Below are 22,419 nucleotides of genomic sequence, written 5' to 3'. Positions count from 1 at the left end.
CAGAGTGGTGCAGCTGGGGCTGGGTGCGGTGAGCAGCTGGGGAGAGCGAGGGGGACCCTGGGCAGCGGGCCCAGCACAGGGAGACGCCTCAGCCAAGGGGCTCTGCAGGCCAGGCTTGGATCATAAACCCGACAGGGCGGGGGCGATACTGGGAAGAAGGGTCCTACCACTTAGAGCCTGAGAGCATGTGGCCACCACCAGAGCAAGTGTCCAACCCACAGCATCCCTGCAGCACAGCCAGGGCCTGAGAAGAAGGCCTGGGACTTACAAGGAACAGACTGTGAACTGCCCTGACGTTCCAGAGACGCTGTTTGTGATGTTCCCTGCCACCGAGCGGGGTGATGTGTTTCCTTTAACCTTTCCCATTTTTCCTTATTCTTTTTAAAATTAATTGTTGATTAAATAACTTGCATTTGCTTTAACTTGTATGTAATGGTCAGTGGGTCAGAGAAGTGCCCAGTGCAGAGAGAGTACTCCGGAGTGGGGACACCCTAGCCCCTGTCCTAGGTGACCACATCCTGGGCCCAGCCTTGTTGGGGTTACGAGGACTCTGCCAGACAGGAGAGTGGAAGGGGAGTCCTCAAGGGCAGGGAGGCCACTGGGTAAAGGAAGTGGGAGGGAGGACTCAGATCCTTTCGCTAGCCCACTTCACCAGGGTAGTGCAGAGGCCAGGAAAGTTCCCCACAAGAGGGGGACTGTTCCCCCGCTTACACTCGTTCAGGGAAGAACTCCCCAGCACCCTGCATTTCACAGCATATCACAAGGTGAGACAGGGTTTGTGCCTATGTCCTACTACACCATAATGAATCTACATCATGTTACATCTACTCTTCCTGCCGCTCCACCGCTGGCATGTGCACTGCACCCTGCCGGGATCTGTGACAGCCACTGCCACCCCTTGTACAGAACCAGTGGGACATGCACCTCCACAGCCACTTCTCCAGGGGGAGTTTGTTTTGTCTCCCTGTGCTGATGGCCAATCCCCAATTTTTCTCTGTTTCTTCCTTCATCTTTTCCCCTCTGAAGAAAGCCAAGAGCTCTGCAGTGACCCCACACTGATGGGGTGAGCAGGGACTGTGTCTGTGGATGACCCCTGCACCAGTCTCAAGCGGAGGATCAGAGCCTTGATCAGACAGGGGCTCTCCTGGCTCCATTATAAAGATACAGGGAGCTCCTGTGATCAGAGCTGTGAGCTTGTCTCTTTGCTCCTCTCTCCATCCACCATGACCCCAGTAGTATTCTTCTGTCTCTGGTAAACAGGACGTCACTTCAGTCTCCTCACCACTAGCATGACCCGCTCCCTCTTTCCACCAGCCACCTACTCCATATCTCCCCCTCTCCCTCAGTGGCCCAGGCCAATTGGGTGTCTCCGGAAAAATGGGTGTCTCTGTGCCCCAACCTGCTCTGCCTGTCCAGCACTCTTGCCACTGAGTGGGGTCTGGGCCCAGGGGCTTGCCGGGCTTGTCCCATTCCACCGGCCTGGCACTCGAGCCGGGGAGTGAAGTCGGGTGTGGGAGTTAGCCCCGCCAACCGCCGGGACTGCCAGGTGGGCGGAGAGGGGCAAGCCCCTGTGCCCTGACTCCATTTCCCCTGCAGAAGTGTGAGGAGGTGGAGGGACTGCAGGCAGAAGGGGTGGGGTGGGGTGCCCCCTTGCTCTGGCCCATGGCCCCAGAGAACCCTAATCTGCCCCTCCTCCCCCACACTCGTAGCTTCTTCCTCATTCCCCCTTCACTTGTGCTGACCCCTCCCTCCCCCAGGCTAATGGACTTTTGTGCTTTGACTGCTGCTGAGCAGTGAAACTCTGGGCATGTTGAATCCTGGTACCCTGTGGCCTGTTGCTGTCCGAGCTGTGACATTTCAGAGGAGGGCGGGTCCCAACCAGGACGGGGCTGCTGGGGAGTGTGAGAAATGGTCCCAGCCTCCCCCAGGGCTGAGCTCTGCCCCTCACGCTCTGACAGGGGCAGCGAGTTATATCTCCACGTGGTGCCTTGGCACCAGCAATATTCAGAGCCCAGGGGCCCAGCTCCACCAATATTTGGGGCCGGGTGTCGCCTCCCCCCAGCCCCTGCTTCCTGCCCCCCACACACCTCCCCGGACCCAGAGCAGAGCATCCCTGGCTGCCTCTTCTGTCAAGCTCCAAGCTGCCTCCCTGCAGCAACTGCTGCTGCAGTGTCCTAGTGCCCCGTCCCCACTGCCAGGGCAGACTGACTGAGCCTGCCCTTCCTCCTCAGACCCTTCCCTTCTCCGGCGGGACCCTCCACCAGCACAGGGGGGGCCCCCCCGCCTGCAGTCACCGCTCCTGCCCCATGCTGGGCAAGAGGCAGCCCCATCCCTCACCCCCAGTGAGGCTACAGTGAGGGGCAGCAGGAGGGGAGGAGGTGCACGCAGCACCCCCTGGCACCCACCACGGGGGAGGCGAGGGAGATTCCTGGACCTGAGAGGGGCCCTAGGAGCACATGCAGTGACGGGGTGGGGGTGCGTGTGCTGCTCGGGGGGCGGGAAGGGGGGGCTCCTCCCCCAGAGCTCGCTGCTGCTGGCAGGGAAAGGGCTGGGGGGAGTCCTCCTCTCTGGCCCCTGTCCCGGAGCAGCCTGCCTGCACCCCAAACTCATCCCCAGCCCTGCCCCACCCAGAGCCCACACCCCCAGCCAGAGCTTTTACCCCGCACACACCCTCAACCCTGTACCCGAGCCCTGAGCCCCTCCAGCACTCCAAACACCTGATCCCCAGTCCCAGCCAGAGCCCTCACCCCCCTGCACTCCAACCCCCTGCCTTAGCCCTGAGCCCCCTCCAACACCACAAACCCCTCATCTCCAGCCCCAGCCAGAGCCCTCATCCCCCCACACCCCAACCCTCTGCCCCAGCTGAGCCTCTCCAACACCCCAAACCCCCCAGCTCAGACAGAGCCCTCACCCCCTACCCCCCTACTCTCGCCCTGAGCCCCTCCCACACCCCAAAGCCCTCATCTGCAGCCACACCCCACAGCCCTCACCCCTGCATCCCCTCCCTCTGCACTCCCTCGCATCCCCAAACTCCCTCCCAGAGCCTGCACCCTGCAGCCCAATCCCCTGCCCCAGCCAAGGGCCTGCACCCCAGACCTCCTGCCCCACCTAAACTCCCTCCCAGAGCCTTGGGCAGGAGGGGGGCGGAGTTTGAGGGGGCGGATTCTGGCCACCACCAAAAATTATACAAACCTGCCACCCCTGCGCTCTGATTCTCTCTCTCTCTCCAGTGACTGTGACTCTGGATCCAGACACGGCTCATCCCGACCTCGTCCTGTCTGAGGGTGGGGAAAGTGTGAGAGGGGGAGACACGCGGCAGCGACTGCCCGACACCCCTGAGAGACTTGACACTTGGCCCTGGGTGCTGGGCTGTGAGGGATTCACCTCGGGGAGTCATTGCTGGGAAGTGGAGGTGGGGGGTGGGCGATTCTGGGCTGTGGGGGTGGCCAGAGAGTCTGTGGGGAGGAAGGGAGGGATCAGCCTCAGCCCTAAGGGGGGGATCTGGGCTGAGGAGTGGTGGTGGGGAGGGGGTCGGCTCCAGGCTCTCACCTCCCCTGAGACCCTCCTGCCCCTGAGCCGGGCCCCCAGCAGGATCCGGGTTTGTCTGGACTGTGGCCGGGGGCAGGTGACATTTATCGGTGCTGGTGACGAGGCCCTGATCTTCACTTTCCTGCCGGGCTCCATCCCTGGGGAGAGAATCCGCCCCTGGCTCTGGGTAGGGGTGGGGGGATCCCGGCTCAGACTGTGTCCCTGGGCGGGGCGGGGCGGGGGGATATCCCACTGGGGAACCAGAAATCAGCCTTTCTAGCCTCACTCACCCCAGTCTCTAAGACCTTGGAGGACCCCTGTCTACCCAGCCCCTGGCTCCTCATTTTTATGACCCCTGGAAGCCCCTCCCCTTCCCTGTAGCCCCAGGGATGGGAGGGGGAAGAACCCCTGGGGCTCCAGGAGGGGCAGAGGAGCCCTGAGGGGCAGAGGCGGGGGCTGGGCAGGGGGCAAAATTAACAGCCAGGCTGGGGACAGGCAGAGGTGGGGGCTGGGGGGGACCCAGCATGAATCAATCAGGGTTTGGGGGGTTGGGGAGAAGCAGCAGCAGCAGGGAGCATTTTGTACAAATCTGTGTCCTTAGATCTCATTGGGGGTCTCCCAGCCAGAGCTTCTGTGCAGAACCGTAATTAAGCATTTTAGCACCGTCAGCAAGCAAGGATATTTGCATCCCGTAGATGTGATGTGGGGGTGGCGGCATCCATGTGACCCTGTGTGCCCCCCCCCCCCACAGTTTCTGCCTTCCATTAGCACAGAACTATTCCCTGAGGTGCTTTCTGCAATACCCATCCCCTTGGGCACTGGCCTCTCCGCAGCCCAGTCACACCCCGCTCACTGCCTGGGGACCTCCCATTGCAGTTGCGTCACTCTCCCCAGGCTCCCTGTGCACGGAGCAGAACTGTCCCTTGCTCCCCTTGGCTGCCCTGCCCCGACCTGTGGCTGCCAAGCTTGTGATCACACAGCCCAAGCTCTGAGCCCAGCTGTGCGACCCCAGTGTCCAGCCCAGGTGCTGGGGGCAGGCGGCTGCTGCTGACAGGGTGGACTCACTCCCGCAAGCTCCAGAAGCCGAGGCCATGAGAATAGAACGAAACCCCCCCCACCACCGCACAGGCCACCAGACATGGGGAGGTGGCCGGGGACGTGTCTGACACACATTTCCGCTCAGGCCTGTGGCACCCAGCTCCATGCCACTGCCGCGGGGTCCTAGCACTCTCGGGAGATCCTGCTCCAGCCAGGGTCACTGGGCCTGATCCTGCAGGGAAGGGAGACTGCTAAGCACCGTGGGCTCCCTCCAGCTGACACTGCTGGGCCTGATCTTGGAGGGGCTGAGCACCCTCTGTTCCAGGTGACGCAGCTGGGCCTGAACCTGTGCGGCAGGGGGCTGAGACCCCTCTGCTCCCGCTGAAGCCACTGGGCTTTATTGTGGGTGTGGGGAACAAGAACCTCTGGCACCACGGCAGCTAGGTTTCATGGGCAGGGGCCAGCTCCAGAGGTTATCATTAGCTGACACTGGGCTTCTTTAAAAGAAAAGGAGTACTTGTGGCACCTTAGAGACTAACCAATTTATTTGAGCATAAGCTTTTGTGAGCTACAGCTCACTTCATCGGATGCATACTGTGGAAAGTATAGAAGATCTTTTTATACACACAAAGCATGAAAAAATGGGTGTTTACCACTACAAAAGGTTTTCTCTCCCCCCACCCCACTCTCCTGCTGGTAATAGTTTATCTAAAGTGATCACTCTCCTTACAATGTGTATGATAATCAAGCTGGGCCATTTCCAGCACAAATCCAGGTTTTCTCACCCTCCCCCCCCCCCCACAGACCCACTCTCCTGTTGGTAATAGCTTATCTAAAGTGATCACTCTCCTTACATTGTGTATGATAATCAAGGTGGGCCATTTCCAGCACAAATCCAGGGTTTAACAAGAACGTCTGGGGGTGGGGGGGGGGGGTAGGAAAAAACAAGGGGAAATAGGTTACCTTGAATAATGACTTAGCCACTCCCAGTCTCTATTCAAGCCTAAGTTAATTGTATCCAATTTGCAAATGAATTCCAATTCAACAGTTTCTCGCTGGAGTCTGGTTTTGAAGTTTTTCTGTTGTAATATCGCAACTTTCATGTCTGTAATCGCGTGACCAGAGAGATTGAAGTGTTCTCCAACTGGTTTATGAATGTTATAATTCTTGACATCTGATTTGTGTCCATTTATTCTTTTACGTAGAGACTGTCCAGTTTGACCAATGTACTTCTTTGGGGCAGAAGTAAGAGTGCATCATGGGTGCAGCTTAGAGCTGTGCTCCCCACCCTGCCTGGGGAGACCCTGGCCTTGCAGAAGCAGCCCGGCTCGGGGAGAAGGCCATAGAGGGCTGCTGGGAGTTAGGGGGCTTATTCCTTCACCCACTTACTTCCCTGGTCCTTCTCGCATGAACAGAGAACAACAATACCCGAAGTCCAAAGGTTCAAACAATTCGATGTTTATTGGGGTGAACTTCCAGCAAGCATGATTCCAGTTTCATAGAATTATAGAATATCAGGGCTGGAAGGGACCTCAGGAGGTCATCTAGTCCAACCCCCTGCTCAAAGCAGGACCAATCCCCAATTTTCACCCCAGATCCCCTAAATGGCCCCCTCAAGGATTGACTTCACAACCCTGGGTTTAGCAGGCCAATGCTCAAACTATCCCTCCCCCTTCCTTCCTTAGTGTCCCCCTTCCCAGCTCTGACACCACAGAGCCTTACACCTGTGTCCCTGTTCCCATTCTTGCCCTTAGCCAAACATGATTCCAATTTCCCCACCCCCATTCCCTGTTCCCATTTCCCCCACCCACACACTCACTCCCTGATTGACTGCAGACTATATAGTAAAACTTGAGTTCTGCTTAGCTATACCTTAACCAATCATTTTCCTAACCAATCCTAACATAGTGTAACATGATTATTTAACCAATTATATCCCACCACCTTAATTAGTTTACACCGAGAAAAATTAATTATACAGCAGCAGAAACAATCACAGAACCAGACAGAGATTATGCAGACAAACAATAGGGAAATGGGGACTACAGTGATAGAACAAACACAGAAATGAGGATTTCACATCCCAGCTATTGATAAGTGAGTTCTTGCCAGACAGGATGCTATCAAACTAAGTTTCCTTTTACATCTTCTAGGCACTTCCCTTTCTCTGGAGGCGATGGGCACTATCAGGACAGGATTGTATTCCTAACAGCCCAATAGCACTTTATTTCAATGTGACTAGGTTGGAATGTGAGGATGTGACCGGTCGCTTCCCAGCTTATGGCTGCCTCTGCTGCTTAGCCAAAGGCCTTAGCCTAAGCGCTAAGCAGACTGTCACAGTAAGAGAAGGACCTTACACCCGCAGACAGTGATTTTGATTCTTTCTTTTATACCTCTAGAACTAGCTAAGTGATAAGAATACACCTAAATTCTTAAAGACTAGGCCTTTGCAGACAGGCCTGAATATCTATATCCTAACACTAGGCAGACAGCCAGTTCCCTGGCTCCCAAAGCATGAGCAGCCAGGTGGCTTCCACCAGCTTCTGATCTGCCGGTGCCCCCCTCAGTTTGAAAATCTCTGTGCTAAATGGAAGGCAGAAATGGGGGGGGGGGGCATGAGTCCCACTTGCACACTGGCCCATTTTTCTGCCCCCGCTGGCTTTGCACCCTGGGTGGCTGCCCCTCTCACCCTGCACTACTTATGGACCTGTTCCTGTGGCAGGGGCCAAAGGCACCTTCCTCTACGAAGCTGGGAGGGTTGGCACCATTGTAATCACACACATGGGGATGAGCAGGGAATGGACAAAAATCACAAGATAAACCAGATATATTATATAATATATTTTTGAAACCTCCGTTTTTTTGGCTGGGGCGGGGGTTGTCAAACCCATGCTTTTTGATTCTGTCTCACGATTTTTAACTTTTGGGGTGTTAACACTGGACAGGGCGGGAATAGAAGAAACAAACAGAAAATATGTCAAAGCAAAACAAAATCAACAGAGAGTCCTGGAGAAAGGGTGAAAACTAGATATGAAAACAATGAAAGGAAAGCACTCTGAAGAGATGAAACAGCCAGAGGCAGTGAGAGGGGAAAGAATGGGGACCATGCGAGGGAATGATCTGTGACAGTGATCCAAGGAGAGTGGAAGAGACACAGAAATAAACAGGGATTGGAAGTGAGTGCATGCATCCGATGAAGTGAGCTGTAGCTCACGAAAGCTTATGCTCAAATAAATTGGTTAGTCTCTAAGGTGCCACAAGTCCTCCTTTTCTTTCTAGAAAAAATGGTGAGTCAAAAAGGAACAGTATGAAAGAAAAGGGAATGCAAGAGGGACAGAGAATTATAAACTGTCCCTGAAAGTGAGACTGTAACTCTTCAGTGTTACTTCCTTTACTTTGTTGTCATTTTAGTGCCATTAAAAAAGCTGTTTCCAAAATCTGTAGGTCTCTTTTCCATTGTTGTGGGTATTAAAACTGCTTCTCAGCTCCTTTTCACTCAGATGGGTATTTATAGTAAATAAAGCAGGAAAGACAATTCTGATTTGTTCCTTGTTAATATTCCAACTGCAATTGTTGTGAGCAGAGTCATGGGATTTGCTTCCCTGCTTGGTTGTGTCCCCCCAGCACCCATAGAAAATATACCATGTAGCCTTTTATTTTATTTAAAGTGACTTGAGTAAGGTGGTGTTACACCTCCCTGGGTTCAGCTTTGGTGCAACAGTTTCAAGCTCAACAGAGTGAAAGTCGCCTCTGTTACATGTTTCAGATTTAGAGCCTCTAGGAACACAGAAAGATCAAGGATGGCGACCGCACAGACATTCACAAGTACATACTCACATCCTGAACGATAGTCTTCAGGTCTGATGGCTGCCTTGCCAATTGGTCATAAGTAGAGGGATGGTTCCTGCAGGAGTTTCCCATCGGAAACTCATTTTACCCAATCTGCAAGCAGGGGTGCAGGTGCTCGGGCTGTGGAGGGCACCAGGATTAGTAAGGACGGCCCTGCTCAGCTGGGATCTAAAGGGTCCTGAGGTCAAGTGGAGAGGGGGCTGTTGCAGTCAGCAGGTGCAATGCTCACCCTCCCCCCTGCACATGTCCTCCATTTTGCCCGTTTTGGTTTTCTTTGGTGGAGTTTCCAGCTCAGTAACTGTCCCAACCTGGTTTTTCCTTTCTCCTGTGCAGGGGGTGCAAAGATCTCCCCCCTCTTCAACTCTGCTGCTGTGCCAAGCACTCGGGGAAGTATGGTGTTGGCACCAATAGCTGCAGCTGGCACAGACTGAGGAATTTGTCTCTCCAGTCTCCTCCCCACTGCTCCTGGGTTTCACTTCTGCTGCCCTAAAATTATTGATGGGGGAGGGGAAATGAAGAAAAGCAGGTGAAACTCTTTGCCAGGGACTGTGAAATAAGGTAACTCTGGGTCTGAGTTCCATTCTGTTCCATCCAGGCTGGGAGTGAGGCTGATCCTCCTGGCAATGAGACCTCTTGGGACGGTGCTGAATTAGTATGATGTGGTTCGCAAAAAGAAAAGGAGTACTTGTGGCACCTTAGAGACTAACCAATTTATTTGAGCATAAGCTTTCGTGAGCTACAGCTCACTTCATCGGATGCGGTTGTTTTGTGTTGTGATGTGGTATGAATGAATGTGGTATGGCTTCACATGTCTGAATTTGCTCGAGGATTCTGGGAACAGGATTCTTCTCTTAGTATCAGTGGAAATTCACTGGCTGGCTCTATTCTGTGTGTATGTTTCAATACCAACCTTTGGAATATGTCAGTCAATATGCCAGCCCACTAGGTAAAGAAAATGCAAAAAAACATGTTTCAGAGGGGTAGCCATGTTAGTCTGTTTCTGAAAAAACAACGAGGAGTCCTGTGGCATCTTAAAGACTAACAAATTTATGTGGGCATAAGCTTTCATGGGCTGGAACCCACTTTGTCAGAGGCATGAAGACAAGCGATCAGTAAGCTTGGCACAAGCTGACCTGGGGCAAAATGACCCCCTTTGGAAGACATCATGCCATCCGATGAAGTGAGCTGTAGCTCACAAAAGCTCATGCTCAAATAAATTGGTTAGTCTCTAAGGTGCCACAAGTCCTCCTTTTCTTTCTGCGAATACAGACTAACATGGCTGTTACTCTGAAACCTGTCATTGATAAGAGGGTAAACATGGAGTGATCTTTGGTCGGTACCTCTGTGCGCTCCCTTCCAAAATATTAATTAGAGAAAATTAGTAATAAAACATCCACAGGGAATGTTTCTGGAACATGTGACTTCTTGGAGAAAAAAAGGTATAAATATTAAGTAAAGTAAATCAGGTTTAGAAAGAAGGAAACGTTCCTTAATTAACTTCCGAAGACACCTGTAATGCCGTAAGACAATCTCCAAGTAGCCAAGACTCTGCCTTGGGGGATATTTGACAAGCCAAGTGACAGAGAAGAGAAGAGAAGAGAAGAGCCTTCATCTAGAAGTGATACCTACACCCACTTTGTTTGCCAATCAGGATACAGTGTAAGGCCAGCATAGTTACTGAGGGTTTCTGCTCGGGGAATTGAGGCTCACTCGGGAGACGGGCATGTGATAACCTTATACTGCTTGTGTGATTCATTCTCAAATAAACTCCTGTGCATTCACCATACTGGATCCGACTTTTCACTGGTTCTGGTAAACATTCTCCCCAGCGGTGGGCGGTTAAAGATCTGTTTCAATAAGACCCAGGTAGAATATCACTCAGGGCATGTCTACATTAAAATATTAAGTCAACCTAACTTATGTCGGCCTGCAGCTGCCATGGTAACTGCATCATTTGTGCTGTCTGCACTTTGCTTCTTGTGTTGGCGGGGCGTGTCCTCACCAGGAGCGCTAGTATTGATTGGACTGTGAGTGTGGGGCAGCTTGGAATGGCTCCTGGGAGCCAGTAACAGTGGATGTAAGCTATGCAGTGTCCACCGGAGCACCGGAACCAGTTGGAGCCAAGGGGCCATGCTCCCCCCCTTTTTAACATGGGCATTGTTTGAGCAGAAAGGGGCCAGGTGAACCCCCCAAACTGAAAGCCTTGGGCAGACGTGGAATGGCACCAACAGGGGCTGCGCTTCCTGGTCGGGGAGCTGAGAAGGTGATCAGCTCCCTCGATGTGAAGTGCAGCCCCTGCCAGCAGAGCCAGCTTCTTCCTGGTGGGGCCTTAGCCCCCGACCGGCAGTGAATCTCGATCCCTCTCAGTGGCCCCACCCCTGCTCCTCCTCCTCCTCTCCTTAAGCTCCCACCCCCTGGCCTGCCCTAAGTGATGTGCCCTGGGGGGCAAAGGAGTGGAGCACCTCCAGGGGAAACGAGAAGTCAGCACCTGTGTGGCACAGTATTGACAACCCCCAGCATTTACAAAGCACAAGTCAGGCTCCTCAAAATCATGAAGTTGGTGTTGGTCCTGCTTTGAGCAGGGGATTGGACAGGATGACCCTCCTGAGGTCTCTTCCTAATCTTCTGTGATTCTATGAAAAGTAATCATAATAAATATTATGTTGTTTCTATTTGGGTTTTGGTTGCTCAGACCTGTAGGCGGCACCTGGGTCACTTTTTTTAGATTTTCTCTGCAACTGAGAGGGCGAGAATCTTCCATTGCATAGAAAATGAAAGCCGAGAGTCTCACCTCATCCCATGCTTCCAGGAGCTGGGGCTTTTCAGGCCTGTCTGTAAAGGCCTATACTTTAAGAATTTTGGTGTATTCTTATCACTTGGCTAGTTATAAAGGTATAAAAGAAAGAATCAAAATCACTGTCTGCGGGTGTAAGGGCCTTCTCTCACTGTGACAGTCTGAGGCCTGTGCTTAGGCTAAGGCCTTTGGCTAAGCAGCAGAGGCAGCCATAAACTGGGACGCGAACGGTCACATCCTCACATTCCAAACTAGTCACATTGAAATAAGGTGCTATTGGGCTAAAGATGGTTGAAGAAAACTTAGTTTGATAGCATCCTGTCTGGCAGGAAATCACTTCTCAATAAGTTGTGGTTGTGAAACCCTCATTTCTGTCTGCTGTATAATTAACCCTCATAATTCTTTCTGTCTGCTGTATAATTAATTTTGCTAGGTGTAAGTTAATTAGGGTAGTGGGATATAATTTGTTAGAGAATTATGTTACAATATGATAGGATTGGTCAGATAGATTTCAGTAAAATGATTGGTTAAGGTACAGCTGAGACTATTGCTATATAAATTAGGGGCAAACAGGAAGTAAGTTGGGATTCAAAAATAAGGAAAAAGGAGCTTGGATTTAAGCTTGGTGGAAGTTCACCCCAATAAACATTGAATTGTTTGCACCTTCGGACTTCGGATATTGTTGTTCTCTGTTCATGCGAGAAGGACCAGGGAAGTGAGAGGGTGAAGGAATAAACCCTCTAACAGGGCTTTAGCAAACGCACCAAATATAATGAGACTCATGATAAAATTATGAGAGGTGGTGACACTGCTTGCATTAAGGCCTGTTTACATTGAGCAAGAACAGCCTTAATGTAAATGAGAATCAGGCCTTTGAAACATGGACTCCAGATTAACAAAGTTTTTAGCCTGTGAATTTAATATCCCTAGGCTTAGAAGGAATAGAGTTTATCAGTAAACGGTGATAAATGTTGATTTCACTGTACACACGCAAACCAATGACTATATATTTCCATTGACGATAATCACAATGTACAGTCACAAAAGGAACAGTGCTGCATGAGAACTTATTCGAGTTTGACTTAAGGAGAGTTATTTTGCATCTTTTCACATGTGATGTTGACAATTTGTGTTTTAATGGTTATAAAGCTTTAACTTTTTGAATCTCAACGTCTGCTGTCATTAAATAATTGTAGACTGACTCGCTATTGTTTTATCCCCCACTAATTTCCCACAACTGTGAAAATTTAAATTGAGAAAAATATAAAAACAAAGCTTCAAACCCATCATATTCTGCAAGTATGAAAATTTCACTCAATAAATAAAGAAAAATGCTTAAAAACAATATTATACATCAAAATTATAGACACACACATATACAATAGCTTGACTATCCTTCCTTAGACACACACAGACCCTGCTCCTGCAAGCACATTGTGACAGGGGGATGCTGATGTCCTGTGAAGTCTCAGTGACTGTCCACAGGAGCAAAGATCCATAGGGGCACATTTGATCACGTTCCACCCCAGATTTTAATTGTTAAAGCTACGTGCTCCCAGGCGCGTCCCCGGGGTGCCTGCATTCTTCCCCCGCCCTCCTTCGCCCTCCTGGCCACTTTGTTATCAGTGGGCTCGCTCCACCTCAGCAAACAGCCTGAGTCAGTTCCAGGAAGGTGAACCTGGTGACACTGGATTGTGTTGCAGGTGGAGCATATTTCTGAGCTCAGAAAAGTGAAACTAACTCTGTTACACTGTCCAGGGGAAGCCATGGCTGCAGAGAATCCCATGGAAAGTCTGCAGGAACAAGCTACTTGTCCCATCTGTCTGGAGTATTTTAAAGACCCCGTGATAACAGAGTGTGGGCACAATTTCTGCCGAGCCTGCATCACCCAGTGCTGGGAGGGACCCGATACAGCCGCCTCCTGCCCTCAGTGCAGAGAAACTGTGCAACAGAGAAACCTCAGGCCCAACAGGCAGCTGGAAAACCTGGTAGCAATAGCCAAATGGCTGAGTTTACAGGCAGCAAAGACAGCAGGAGGAGAGAGGATGTGTGGGGAACACCAGGAAACTCTGAAACTCTTCTGTGAAAAGGACCAAACCCCTATCTGTCTGGTTTGCTATCTATCCCGGGCTCACAGAGCTCACACGGTGGTTCCCATAGAAGAGGCAGCCCAGGAGTACAAGGTAGGGAATTTCTCTCAAGTTTAATGGGCAATAACTTTGGATTTTAATTACAGGTTAATTTCACTACAAGTTGCCTGTCACAAGTGTATCTACATCATGCAGCTCTGGCGGAATGGCAAGAAAGGCAAAAAAAAAAAAAAAAAAAAAAAATTCTTTAAAGATACCTGACTTGGGAAACTTTTATCTGAGAAGCTGAATCCTTGTCAAACCCAGCTTCCACTGGTGAAATAAAGGAACTTTTTATGAAATGAAAGCTGTTAAATGATCAGGGAAGCTGAGATCACAAGAGCTGCAGGCCTGTCTATGTGAGAGTGCTGCTTTCAGGCTGGAGAAGGGGAAGTTACAAGCTGTGGCTGTTATTACTGATTTGTATCATGGTTTATAATTGTTCTTATTTTTATTTGGCTCACAGCAGCCCTTACAGCTCTGAAATGAGATCTGTGCCCTGCACAAAACACACTGAGGGACAATCCCTCCCCTGAGCAGGTTGCAGACTAAGTAGACAAGAGAACGGGTGTGAAGGGAAACTGAGGCACAGAGAGGGAAGTGACTTGTCCAAGGTCGCACAGCAGGTCAGTGGCAGAGTTGGGAATACACCCCAGGTATCCCAAGACCTAGTCCAGTGCCCAAACCACTAGGCAATGCTGCCACCCTAGCAGCAGCACGGAGCAGTGATAAAGTACAGACATTAGGAGGGAAAGATGCCTTAATAGAGGTCCCAGGGGAGCCCAGCAGGGAGAGGAGGTTTCCCACAGGGATTCTGAATTCCTATGTTGCTCCATGAGGGGTTAAACTCAGATACCAGCCTGCACTAGAGATGATCAATGTGCTAAACACTGTGTGGGACCCTGAGCACTCTGAGTCCACACACAAAAGGGCTCCAGAGAGTGCAGGCTCATTCCAAATACCACAAGGATTAGGCTTGATTGCAGCAGAACTAACCTTTGGGCGGTGTTGAGCGGGGTCATTCATCTGCTTTATTTTGTACGTAGGCAAGGACCAGCCAAAGTGGTTCCATTAGTCACACAATACAGCATTTTCAAATCTCCCAGAATCCACTGCATCTGCCACCTTTACTAGGCAGTGGGACTGTAGGGGTAGCTACCCAGAAGACATTTCTATTAAAAGCATTCAAGATAGCACTAGGGCAAACCCCAACCATTCTTACCAAAAATCAGCCTGTCTAATGGGGTTTGGCTGTAATGCTTAGACCAGGTCTGTCCAGCCAGTGCAATCCCCAGGGCTTCAAGGCTGAAATTCAGTTGGGAGTTGGGCTGCTTGGAGAATCCCAGCCCATATTTCGAGCCCTGGTGGTTTCTGGGATTTGTATCACTTTGTTAATCTTCTGAAAATCACGTTAATTGATTCACCACCACGTGACCCCAGTTTCCTGTTCTATGCTGGACTAGTTGTGATGTTGCACCCCATAATGCTTTATAGAAATATGCTTATGAACGTAAATATGCCATAAATGGAATATGTTTTATGCTACATATGCCATGTAACATATCTTTGCAAAGGTTATGTTCTACTGAATGTATTCATCCTATTTGTATGCATGTGTCATTTTTATATCTGAAGTTATGGGGTTGGCTCTATGCTTGTATTTAAAGTGTTTCCTGTAGGAAGCACCTAAGGCAAATCTGGTCAACATAGCGTGAAGGGGTTATTCAAGTAATTGGGAGTACTTGGCTAACAATGGACCTTGATAGACACCAATACACATCTGAGCTTTCCTGGGAAGGTTCAAACTAGCATGTGGACAATGGCGTCGGCCTGTAAAGAACTGAGTCATGCATGGGCATGTGACTTGCCCATGTGACTCCAAAACTCCATCTTGTAGCTGTAATTCTACACAGGGGGAGAGAGGGGTTTCCACCCACAAGAGAGAGACTATATAAGCCCCTGGGAAACCCCTCCATTTTGTCTTCAGCTGGCTCAAGAGATAGCCTTTCCACCCCAAAGAGATGCCGTAAAGAAAGTGGAACAAAGGACAGTAACTACAGGGGTGTGAGTGATTGCTGGACCCAGACTAGGAGGAAGTTCAGTCTGTAAAAGAAGCTTATTGGAACATCTCTGAGGGTGGGATTTACCTGCATTTAGTTTCTGACTGTATTAGGCTTAAACTTGTGTGTTTTATTTTATTTTGCTTGGTAATTCACTTTGTTCTGTCTGTTATTACTTGGAACCACTTAAATCCTACTTTTTATGTTTAATAAACTCACTTTTTACTTATTAATTAACCCAGAGCAAGTAATTAATTCCTGGGGGAGCAAACAGCTGTGCATATCTCTCTATCAGTGTTATAGAGGGCAAACAATTTATGAGTTTACCCTGTATGAGCTTTATACAGAGTAAAACAGATTTATTTGGGGTTTTGATCCCATTGGGAACTGGGTATCTGGGTGCTGGAGACAGGAGCACTTCTTAAGCTGTTTTCAGTTAAGCCTGCCGCTTTTGGGGGACGTGGTTCAGACCTGGGTTTGTGTTTGCAGCAGGCTAGCGTGTCTGGCACAACAAGGCAAGGCACTGAAGTCCCAAACTGCCAGGGAAAACGGGCTTAGAGGTAGTCCCAGCACATCAGGTGGCAGTCCCAAAGGGGTTTCTGTGACCCAACCCTTCGCACTAGTAATTAATTAATAAATACCAATCAAGCTTGGATAATGGAGCTCTCTCTCTAATTACTAAAAAGACTGAATCTGAACTGGTAATAAGCCTGAATATGATACACTGCCAGTCTCCATTGTTAGGTTTAATTTCTTTGGTGGCCCTGGTGTCATCAACCGATTAGGACCAACATTCACCTTGGGTTTGGATGGAAAAACATCCCCTTACACACCCCTCTCGTCTCTCAAAATAAAACCTCCCAAATCATCTCTGTTTGTACAGGGAAAAATCCAGGCCCATTTGAAGACTCTGAGGGAAGAGAGAGAAAAGCTGCTGGGATTAAAAGAGACTGGAGAGAAGAAAAGCCGGGAGTATCTGGTAAGTGCCTGTTGTTATTAACCGGCAGGGACTGACCCTGGGAGGTCTGTTTGGAAGGAGACTCCTGTGTGGCCTTGGTGAACGTGGGCTTGTGTGTGTTTCTCCATGATCCTAGATTTTCTGTGTTAGGTTCATGTGCAGAATCTAAGCTCTCGTATCAGTGAATGAGTTAATTTCTAGCCCTTGGGACTTTCCCTGTGTCTGCGTCATTTCTTGGGTTGGTGAATTCTTTGATTCCTTTTTTCCCTTGGAACTTCTGTCAGTGTAATGCTGAATCCTGTCTCCTGCTGCTCTGGGTCTCCATGCTCAGAGGCCATTGATAACACAACGTCCTAAGCACGTCAGCCATGGAAACATCCCTTTCCAGAGACATGGGGGAGAAATGAAAGAGGTGTAAGAGAATCCTCTCCCAAGTAACCACAGGGTAGAATCAAGTGTCAGAAATCTTAGGTTTGCAAAGAAATTCTCCCTCCTGCACACTCAGCACTCCATAAAAGACCCCAGGCTGCTTCCTTGTCCCTGACCAGCCCTTTCCCTGTTGCTTTACAGAAACACATAGAAAAGGAGAGGCAGAAAATTGTGTCTGAATTTCAGCAACTGCGGCAGTTCCTGGAGGAACAAGAGCGACTCCTGCTGGCCCAGCTGGAAAAGCTGGAAGAGGTGACTGTGAAGATACAGAAGGAAAATATCACCAAACTCTCTAAGGAGATTTCCTGTCTCAGCAAGTTGATCAGTGACCTGGAGAGGAAGTATAAGAAGCCAGCGAATGAATTCCTGCAGGTGAGACTGAGTTAGAAATACTCCAGATCCCACCACAGGGACAGGACAGCTCCTGAAACATGAGCACAGGAGTCCAGCAATCAGAGACCACCGTGTAATTCCATGTGTGCATTCCTGAAATGTGAATGACCATTGGTCATTGCAGAGTCACAGACACATAGATATTAAGAGAGACAAAAGCCCCATTACTTCAATGAATATATGGCAATGTAGTCAGGGCCTCTCTTCCCCATATTTCAAAATCCCTTTCTTGGAAAATTAAGTGTGTCAGGTGAGACTTTTTTCAGAGATGCATCCGATGAAGTGAGCTCTAGCTCACGAAAGCTTATGCTCTAATAAATTTGTTAGTCTCTAAGGTGCCACAAGTACTCCTTTTCTTTTTTCAGGTGAGACTGAAATTCTTTCCCTCTCTCTCTCCTCTAGGATGTCAGAAGCACCTTGAGCAGGTATGTGGCTCTCTCTCACACCCCCTTACACTTCACAATGCTGAGAAAAATCTTGGTGGTGATGTTAGCACCGCATCTCCCCAGGGCGCTACCGCAAAATGTGTGGGGAAGGTCATATTCTGGATACAAATCTCTCTGATCCATTTAATCCTGAGATTCTCACACTTTTATAGAAGACTCTGGAATTCTCCATTCAGTGGGAAAAACTGACCTCCAGTATTTCCAAGAGATGTCACATCCCTGGGGGACTGGCTGCCTCAGGATTGTGGGGATGGAATATGGGCCTGTCACTGCTGGGGCCCTGGTTACCATTCAGCCCAGGGTAGCTGTGGTCAAGAGTCTTTCCGACCTGAGGAATGTTTGGAGACCTGTGTGGAATGAGCTGGGGGAGGGGGGACTCAGTCTAGTTCCTGGTGGACAGATTTCTACAACACTTAACAAGGAAACCTCCTGTCCCTCAGAGCATGGAGGCCAAAGAGTGAACTTGCTATAGAGACTCATGTCCCCTTTTGTCCCCAGAGCTGGTCCTTTGGGGGAAAGTTGCATGGCCATGGCTTGTGTTGCACCTGCACTAAGGCTGGGAGAAGTAGAGGAATTCTGACTCTAGGCCTCTTAGAACAGCAACTGACTAGCAACAACTTATAATGCGTCACTAATTGAAATAGAACCATGTGAAATGTTTTCTCTCCAGGTGTGAGAAGGGGAAGTTCCAGCAGTCAGTGAAGATTTCTCCTGAGCAGGAAAAGAGTCTCTGTGATTTCTCCCAGAAAACTGGTGCTCTAATGGAGACTCTGAGGAAGTTCAAAGGTACAAAGAAGGAATCTGGGGGTGGGGTGGGGGGGATGAGGGCGGGGAATTCGGATAAGCCTCTGAGATTGAGGGATGAGAATGGTTCTGGCCAATTGGTTCATAATTAGATGACACTTCTATTTAATTGTTGGGTGAGAATGTCACACAGTTGGGGTCCAAGTCACTCAGGTGGATTAATTCAAACCTTTATTTCTACCACAAGCATGCCTTGCTATGACAATTACTATGAGAGTACGTAATGACAGACATACTGAAAGAAATATTGCCCAGTTACTGGGGTGGAGGGTAGGTTGTCCCAGGCCCCACTGCCCCCTAAGGACAGCCCTACCTGGGGCATAGGCGGGTCACAGGGGATTTCTCCTATGATGCTCCGACTACCTCTTACAATGTCTGACATATTATACACATCCATATTATATATTTATTAGTTCTTCTTCGAGTGATTTCTCTCAACCCCCCAGGAAGGGGGTCGGTGGAACACTCCTCTCTGGTCCCGCACTCAGAAGGGGACCAGACACCGCACCTCATCCTCCCTGGATGAGGCCATTATGGCGCCCCCTCCTCCTGTTCCCCAGGAGGATACATAGGCCCAGCAAGAGCTCCTGAAAAGAGTGGCCTCAAGCCTCAACTTACAGGCTGAGGAGGTTGAGGAGCCCTCGGACTCCCTCTTTGATGTCCTCTCAGCCACAGTGCTGGCTAGGGTGGCCCTCCTGCTCCATGAGGGGGTGGCAAAAATCTCCACTGCCCTATGGCAGACCCCATCTTCCTTGCCCCCCATCTCTAAGAGGGAAGAGCGGAAATATTTTGTGCCCACCAAGGGGAACAATATCTGTACACTCACCCCTCCCGCAACCCTCTTGTGGTCAAGGCAGTCAACCACAAGGAGCACCAAGGCCAGCCCATGCCCACCCCAAAGAATAAGGACTCAAGGAGGCTGGACTTGTTAGACAGAAAGCTTCATTCCTCTTCAAGCTTTCAGCTGAGGGTGGCAAACCACCAAGCCCTGCTGGGCAGATATGATTTTAACTTGTGGTGGTCAATGCCTAAGTTTACGGACTCCCTCCGGGAACGTGACAGGAAAGAGTACAAGGTCCTGGTGGAGGAGGGAAGCGCTGCTGCCAGAGCAGCCCTTCAGGCAGCCTCGGACGCGTCAGACATGGCAGCAAGAACCATGGCTTCTGCAGTGTCCGTGCGGAGGGCGTCGTAGCTACTCTTGTCCGGGCTGTCCAATGAGGCACAGAGCTCCCTGCAGGACCTCCCCTTCGACAGCAAGGCCCTGTTCCCAGAGCAAACAGGCATAAAATTACACCGGTCTCAAGGACTCTTGCATGACCTTAAAGACTCTTGGCCTCTATGTCCCGGCCCCGGCCAGGACCAAGTTTAAGTCTCAGCAGGCCCCCAGCCAAGCCACCCACTCCAGGCACGAACCTTCTTACAGGAAATCTAGAACCTATAAGAAGCATTCACAGTGGCAGTCTCAGTCCGCCCCCCAACCTGGCCCCTCTAAGGGCAAGCAGGTGGGTAAGTGCACATTTTGATGGGACGCCTGGGGATGACTTACCAGTCTGCACTAGGGATCCCCCCACCCTACCGTTCTCCAACCATCTCTACACACTCCTCCCAGAGTGGTCACTGCTGACCTCAGGCCGCTGGGTACTCAACACCATCTCCCGGGGCCATACCCTCCAATTTCTTTCTACTCCACCTACCCACCTTCCCTCCCTCCCTGTCCCACATCAGGGACCCCTCTCATGAGAGTCTGCTCGAGCAAGAGGTGAGGCAGCTCCTTCACCTAGGAATGGTGGAGGTGGTGCTTGCGGAGTTCAGGAACAAAGGTTACTACTCCAACTATTTCCTTAGCCCAAAGACCAAAGGGGGTCTCAAGCCCATCCTGGACCTGTGAGGACTAAACCAATACATGGTAAAACTCAAGTTCTGCGTGGTCTCCAGGGCCTCCGTTATTCCCTTCCTGGATCCCGGAGACTCGTACACTGCCCTCCATCTCCAAGATGCGTACTTTCACATTCACATATTCGAGGGACACAGATGTTTCCTCTGCTTCACGGTAGGAGAGGAATGCTACCAGTTCACCGACCTCCCATTTGGCCTCTCAACGGCATCCAGAGTCTTCACAACTGTATGTCTGTGGTGGCAGCCTACCTCAAACGTCGGGCGGGGGGGGTCCAGATCTTCCCCTATCTTGACAACTGGTTGGTCAAAGGCAGCTCCAGTTCACAGGTACAGGACCACGTAACACTCCTCCTGCCCATGTGCACCGCACTGGGGCTGTTGGTAAACAACATCAAATCTACGTTGGTATCGGTACAACGAATAGAGTTCATTGGTGCAATTCTCGATGCGACATCGGCCAGAGCTTCTCTCCCCCCGGACAGGTTCGAAACCTTGAGGGATCTCATTAGGGCAGTCACAAGGTTTCCTGTGACAACGGCCAGGGAGTGCCTCCAGCTCCTGGGCCACAGGGCAGCGTGCATGTACGTGGTACGCCATGCCAGACTCAGAATGAGGCCCCTTCAGCTCTGGTTGGCCTCGACGTTCTCCCAGTCCGGAGACAGGTTGGACAAAGTCCTCACCATGCCTGAGACCATACTTGCCTCCCTCCTTTGGTGGACCACCCCGGAGAACAAGCTCCAAGGGGTCCCGTTCAGGAGCCACTCCCCCACCATAGAATTGGTGAACGATGCATCGGACTTGGGGTGGGGAGCCCGTGTCAGAGACCTCCAGACCCAAGGCTTGTGGTCTGCGCAGGAACTGGGCCTGCACATAAACGTCAAAGAACACCGAGCACTCTGTCTGGCCTGCATGGCTTTTCACTAGTGCCTTGCAGGCGGGGTAGTCAGAGTTCTCATAGACAACACGGCCTTGATGTTCTACACCAACACGCAAGTCAGAGCCCGCTCTATAGCCCTCTGCCTGGAAGCCCTCCTGCTGTGGGATTTCTGCATCACCCACAATATCGACTTGGAAGTCTACCGCTTACCTGGCATCCGGAACTCTCGAGGTGGATCACCTGAGCTGGGACTTCTCCTCCCAGCACGAGTGGTTGCTGCATCTGGAGGTGGCACACATGATCTTCCAAACGTGGGGCACTCCCTAAGTGGACCTCTTTGTGACCAGGCAGAACCGCCGGTACCCCCAGTTTTGCTCCAGGAGGGTCCTGGGCAAGGGCGTGATCTCCGACGCCTTCCTTCTGTCCTGGTTGGGCCAGCTGCTATATGCCTTTCCTCCAATTCCATTGATCAGCAAGGTCCTGCAAAAAATCAAGCTGGACAAGGCTCACATCCTCATCATTGCCCTGGCATGGCCTAGACAACACTGGTACAGGACTCTGACGGACCTGTCAGTTGCCCCACCCATGGCCGCTGCTGGGCCACCCAAACCTTCTCTGTCAGGACCAAGTCACCTCATCCACCCCAACCTTGCAGCCTTCCACCTCATGACATGGATGCTCAGTGGTTAGACCAAGAGGAAAGGACCTGTTTGGAGGGTGTCCAGCAAGTCTTCCCGGAAAGCAGGAGGCCCTCCACGCATCAGGCTTATCTGGCAAAATGGTCAAAGTTCTCTTGATGGGCCGCCAATCATGGCATCTCACCAGTGGCTGCTCCCCTCCAGCTAATACTGGATTACCTCCTTCATCTAAGAGCCCAGGGTCTAGCGCCCTCGTTCATCAAAGTGCACCTGGCAGCCGTATCAGCTTTCCACCAGCCTGTGCAAGGCCACACACATAGGTGGCCAGTTATATGGGCCCGTAGTGCCTGGGCACCAGGAATATTCCTGGCCCGGGACCCGGCTCCAGCATTGTTTGGGACCATGTCTCTCCCACGGCCCCACCTGCTGCCCCCGAGCGCTTCTGCCCCGCACGTCCCCCAGGCGATTTAAAATGGCCCAGGGCCCCCACCCACCACTGGCAGCACAGCGGGGCTGAGTGGCTTCCTGCCTGTTCACTCCTTGTGGCTGCTGGCCCCTCCCTGTGGCCCCTGGGCAGGGT

At 50.9% G+C, this 22,419-nt stretch overlaps 3 protein-coding genes across 4 annotated transcripts in view; 2 read left to right on the top strand and 1 right to left on the bottom strand.

Annotated features, from left to right (window-relative positions):
- The window catches only part of LOC102936186 (butyrophilin-like protein 2), a 1,677,894-nt gene that overhangs the window by 628,060 nt on the left and 1,027,415 nt on the right, over positions 1–22,419 (top strand).
- The window catches only part of LOC114020220 (butyrophilin subfamily 1 member A1), a 1,361,724-nt gene that overhangs the window by 536,135 nt on the left and 803,170 nt on the right, over positions 1–22,419 (bottom strand).
- Positions 1–22,419, top strand: part of LOC102939832 (zinc finger protein RFP-like) — a 50,306-nt gene that overhangs the window by 16,197 nt on the left and 11,690 nt on the right. Inside the window, exons 1-5 of one of the 2 annotated variants that reach the window (XM_027824000.3) lie at positions 12,974–13,392; positions 16,282–16,377; positions 16,927–17,157; positions 17,581–17,603; positions 18,295–18,410. In XM_027824000.3, coding sequence (XP_027679801.2) covers positions 12,976–13,392; positions 16,282–16,377; positions 16,927–17,157; positions 17,581–17,603; positions 18,295–18,410 — 883 coding nt within the window. In that variant the 5' untranslated portion in view covers positions 12,974–12,975. Of the gene's footprint in view, positions 1–12,973; positions 13,393–16,281; positions 16,378–16,926; positions 17,158–17,580; positions 17,604–18,294; positions 18,411–22,419 lie in introns of those variants that run through there. The other variant, XM_043528190.1, reaches the window with a different exon arrangement.

This window comes from Chelonia mydas, chromosome 14 (assembly GCF_015237465.2).
Source record: "Chelonia mydas isolate rCheMyd1 chromosome 14, rCheMyd1.pri.v2, whole genome shotgun sequence".
Lineage (NCBI taxonomy): Eukaryota > Metazoa > Chordata > Testudines > Cheloniidae > Chelonia > Chelonia mydas.
The sequence above is the reverse complement of the archived record's forward strand: the minus strand, read 5'-3'. Positions and strand labels throughout refer to the sequence as shown.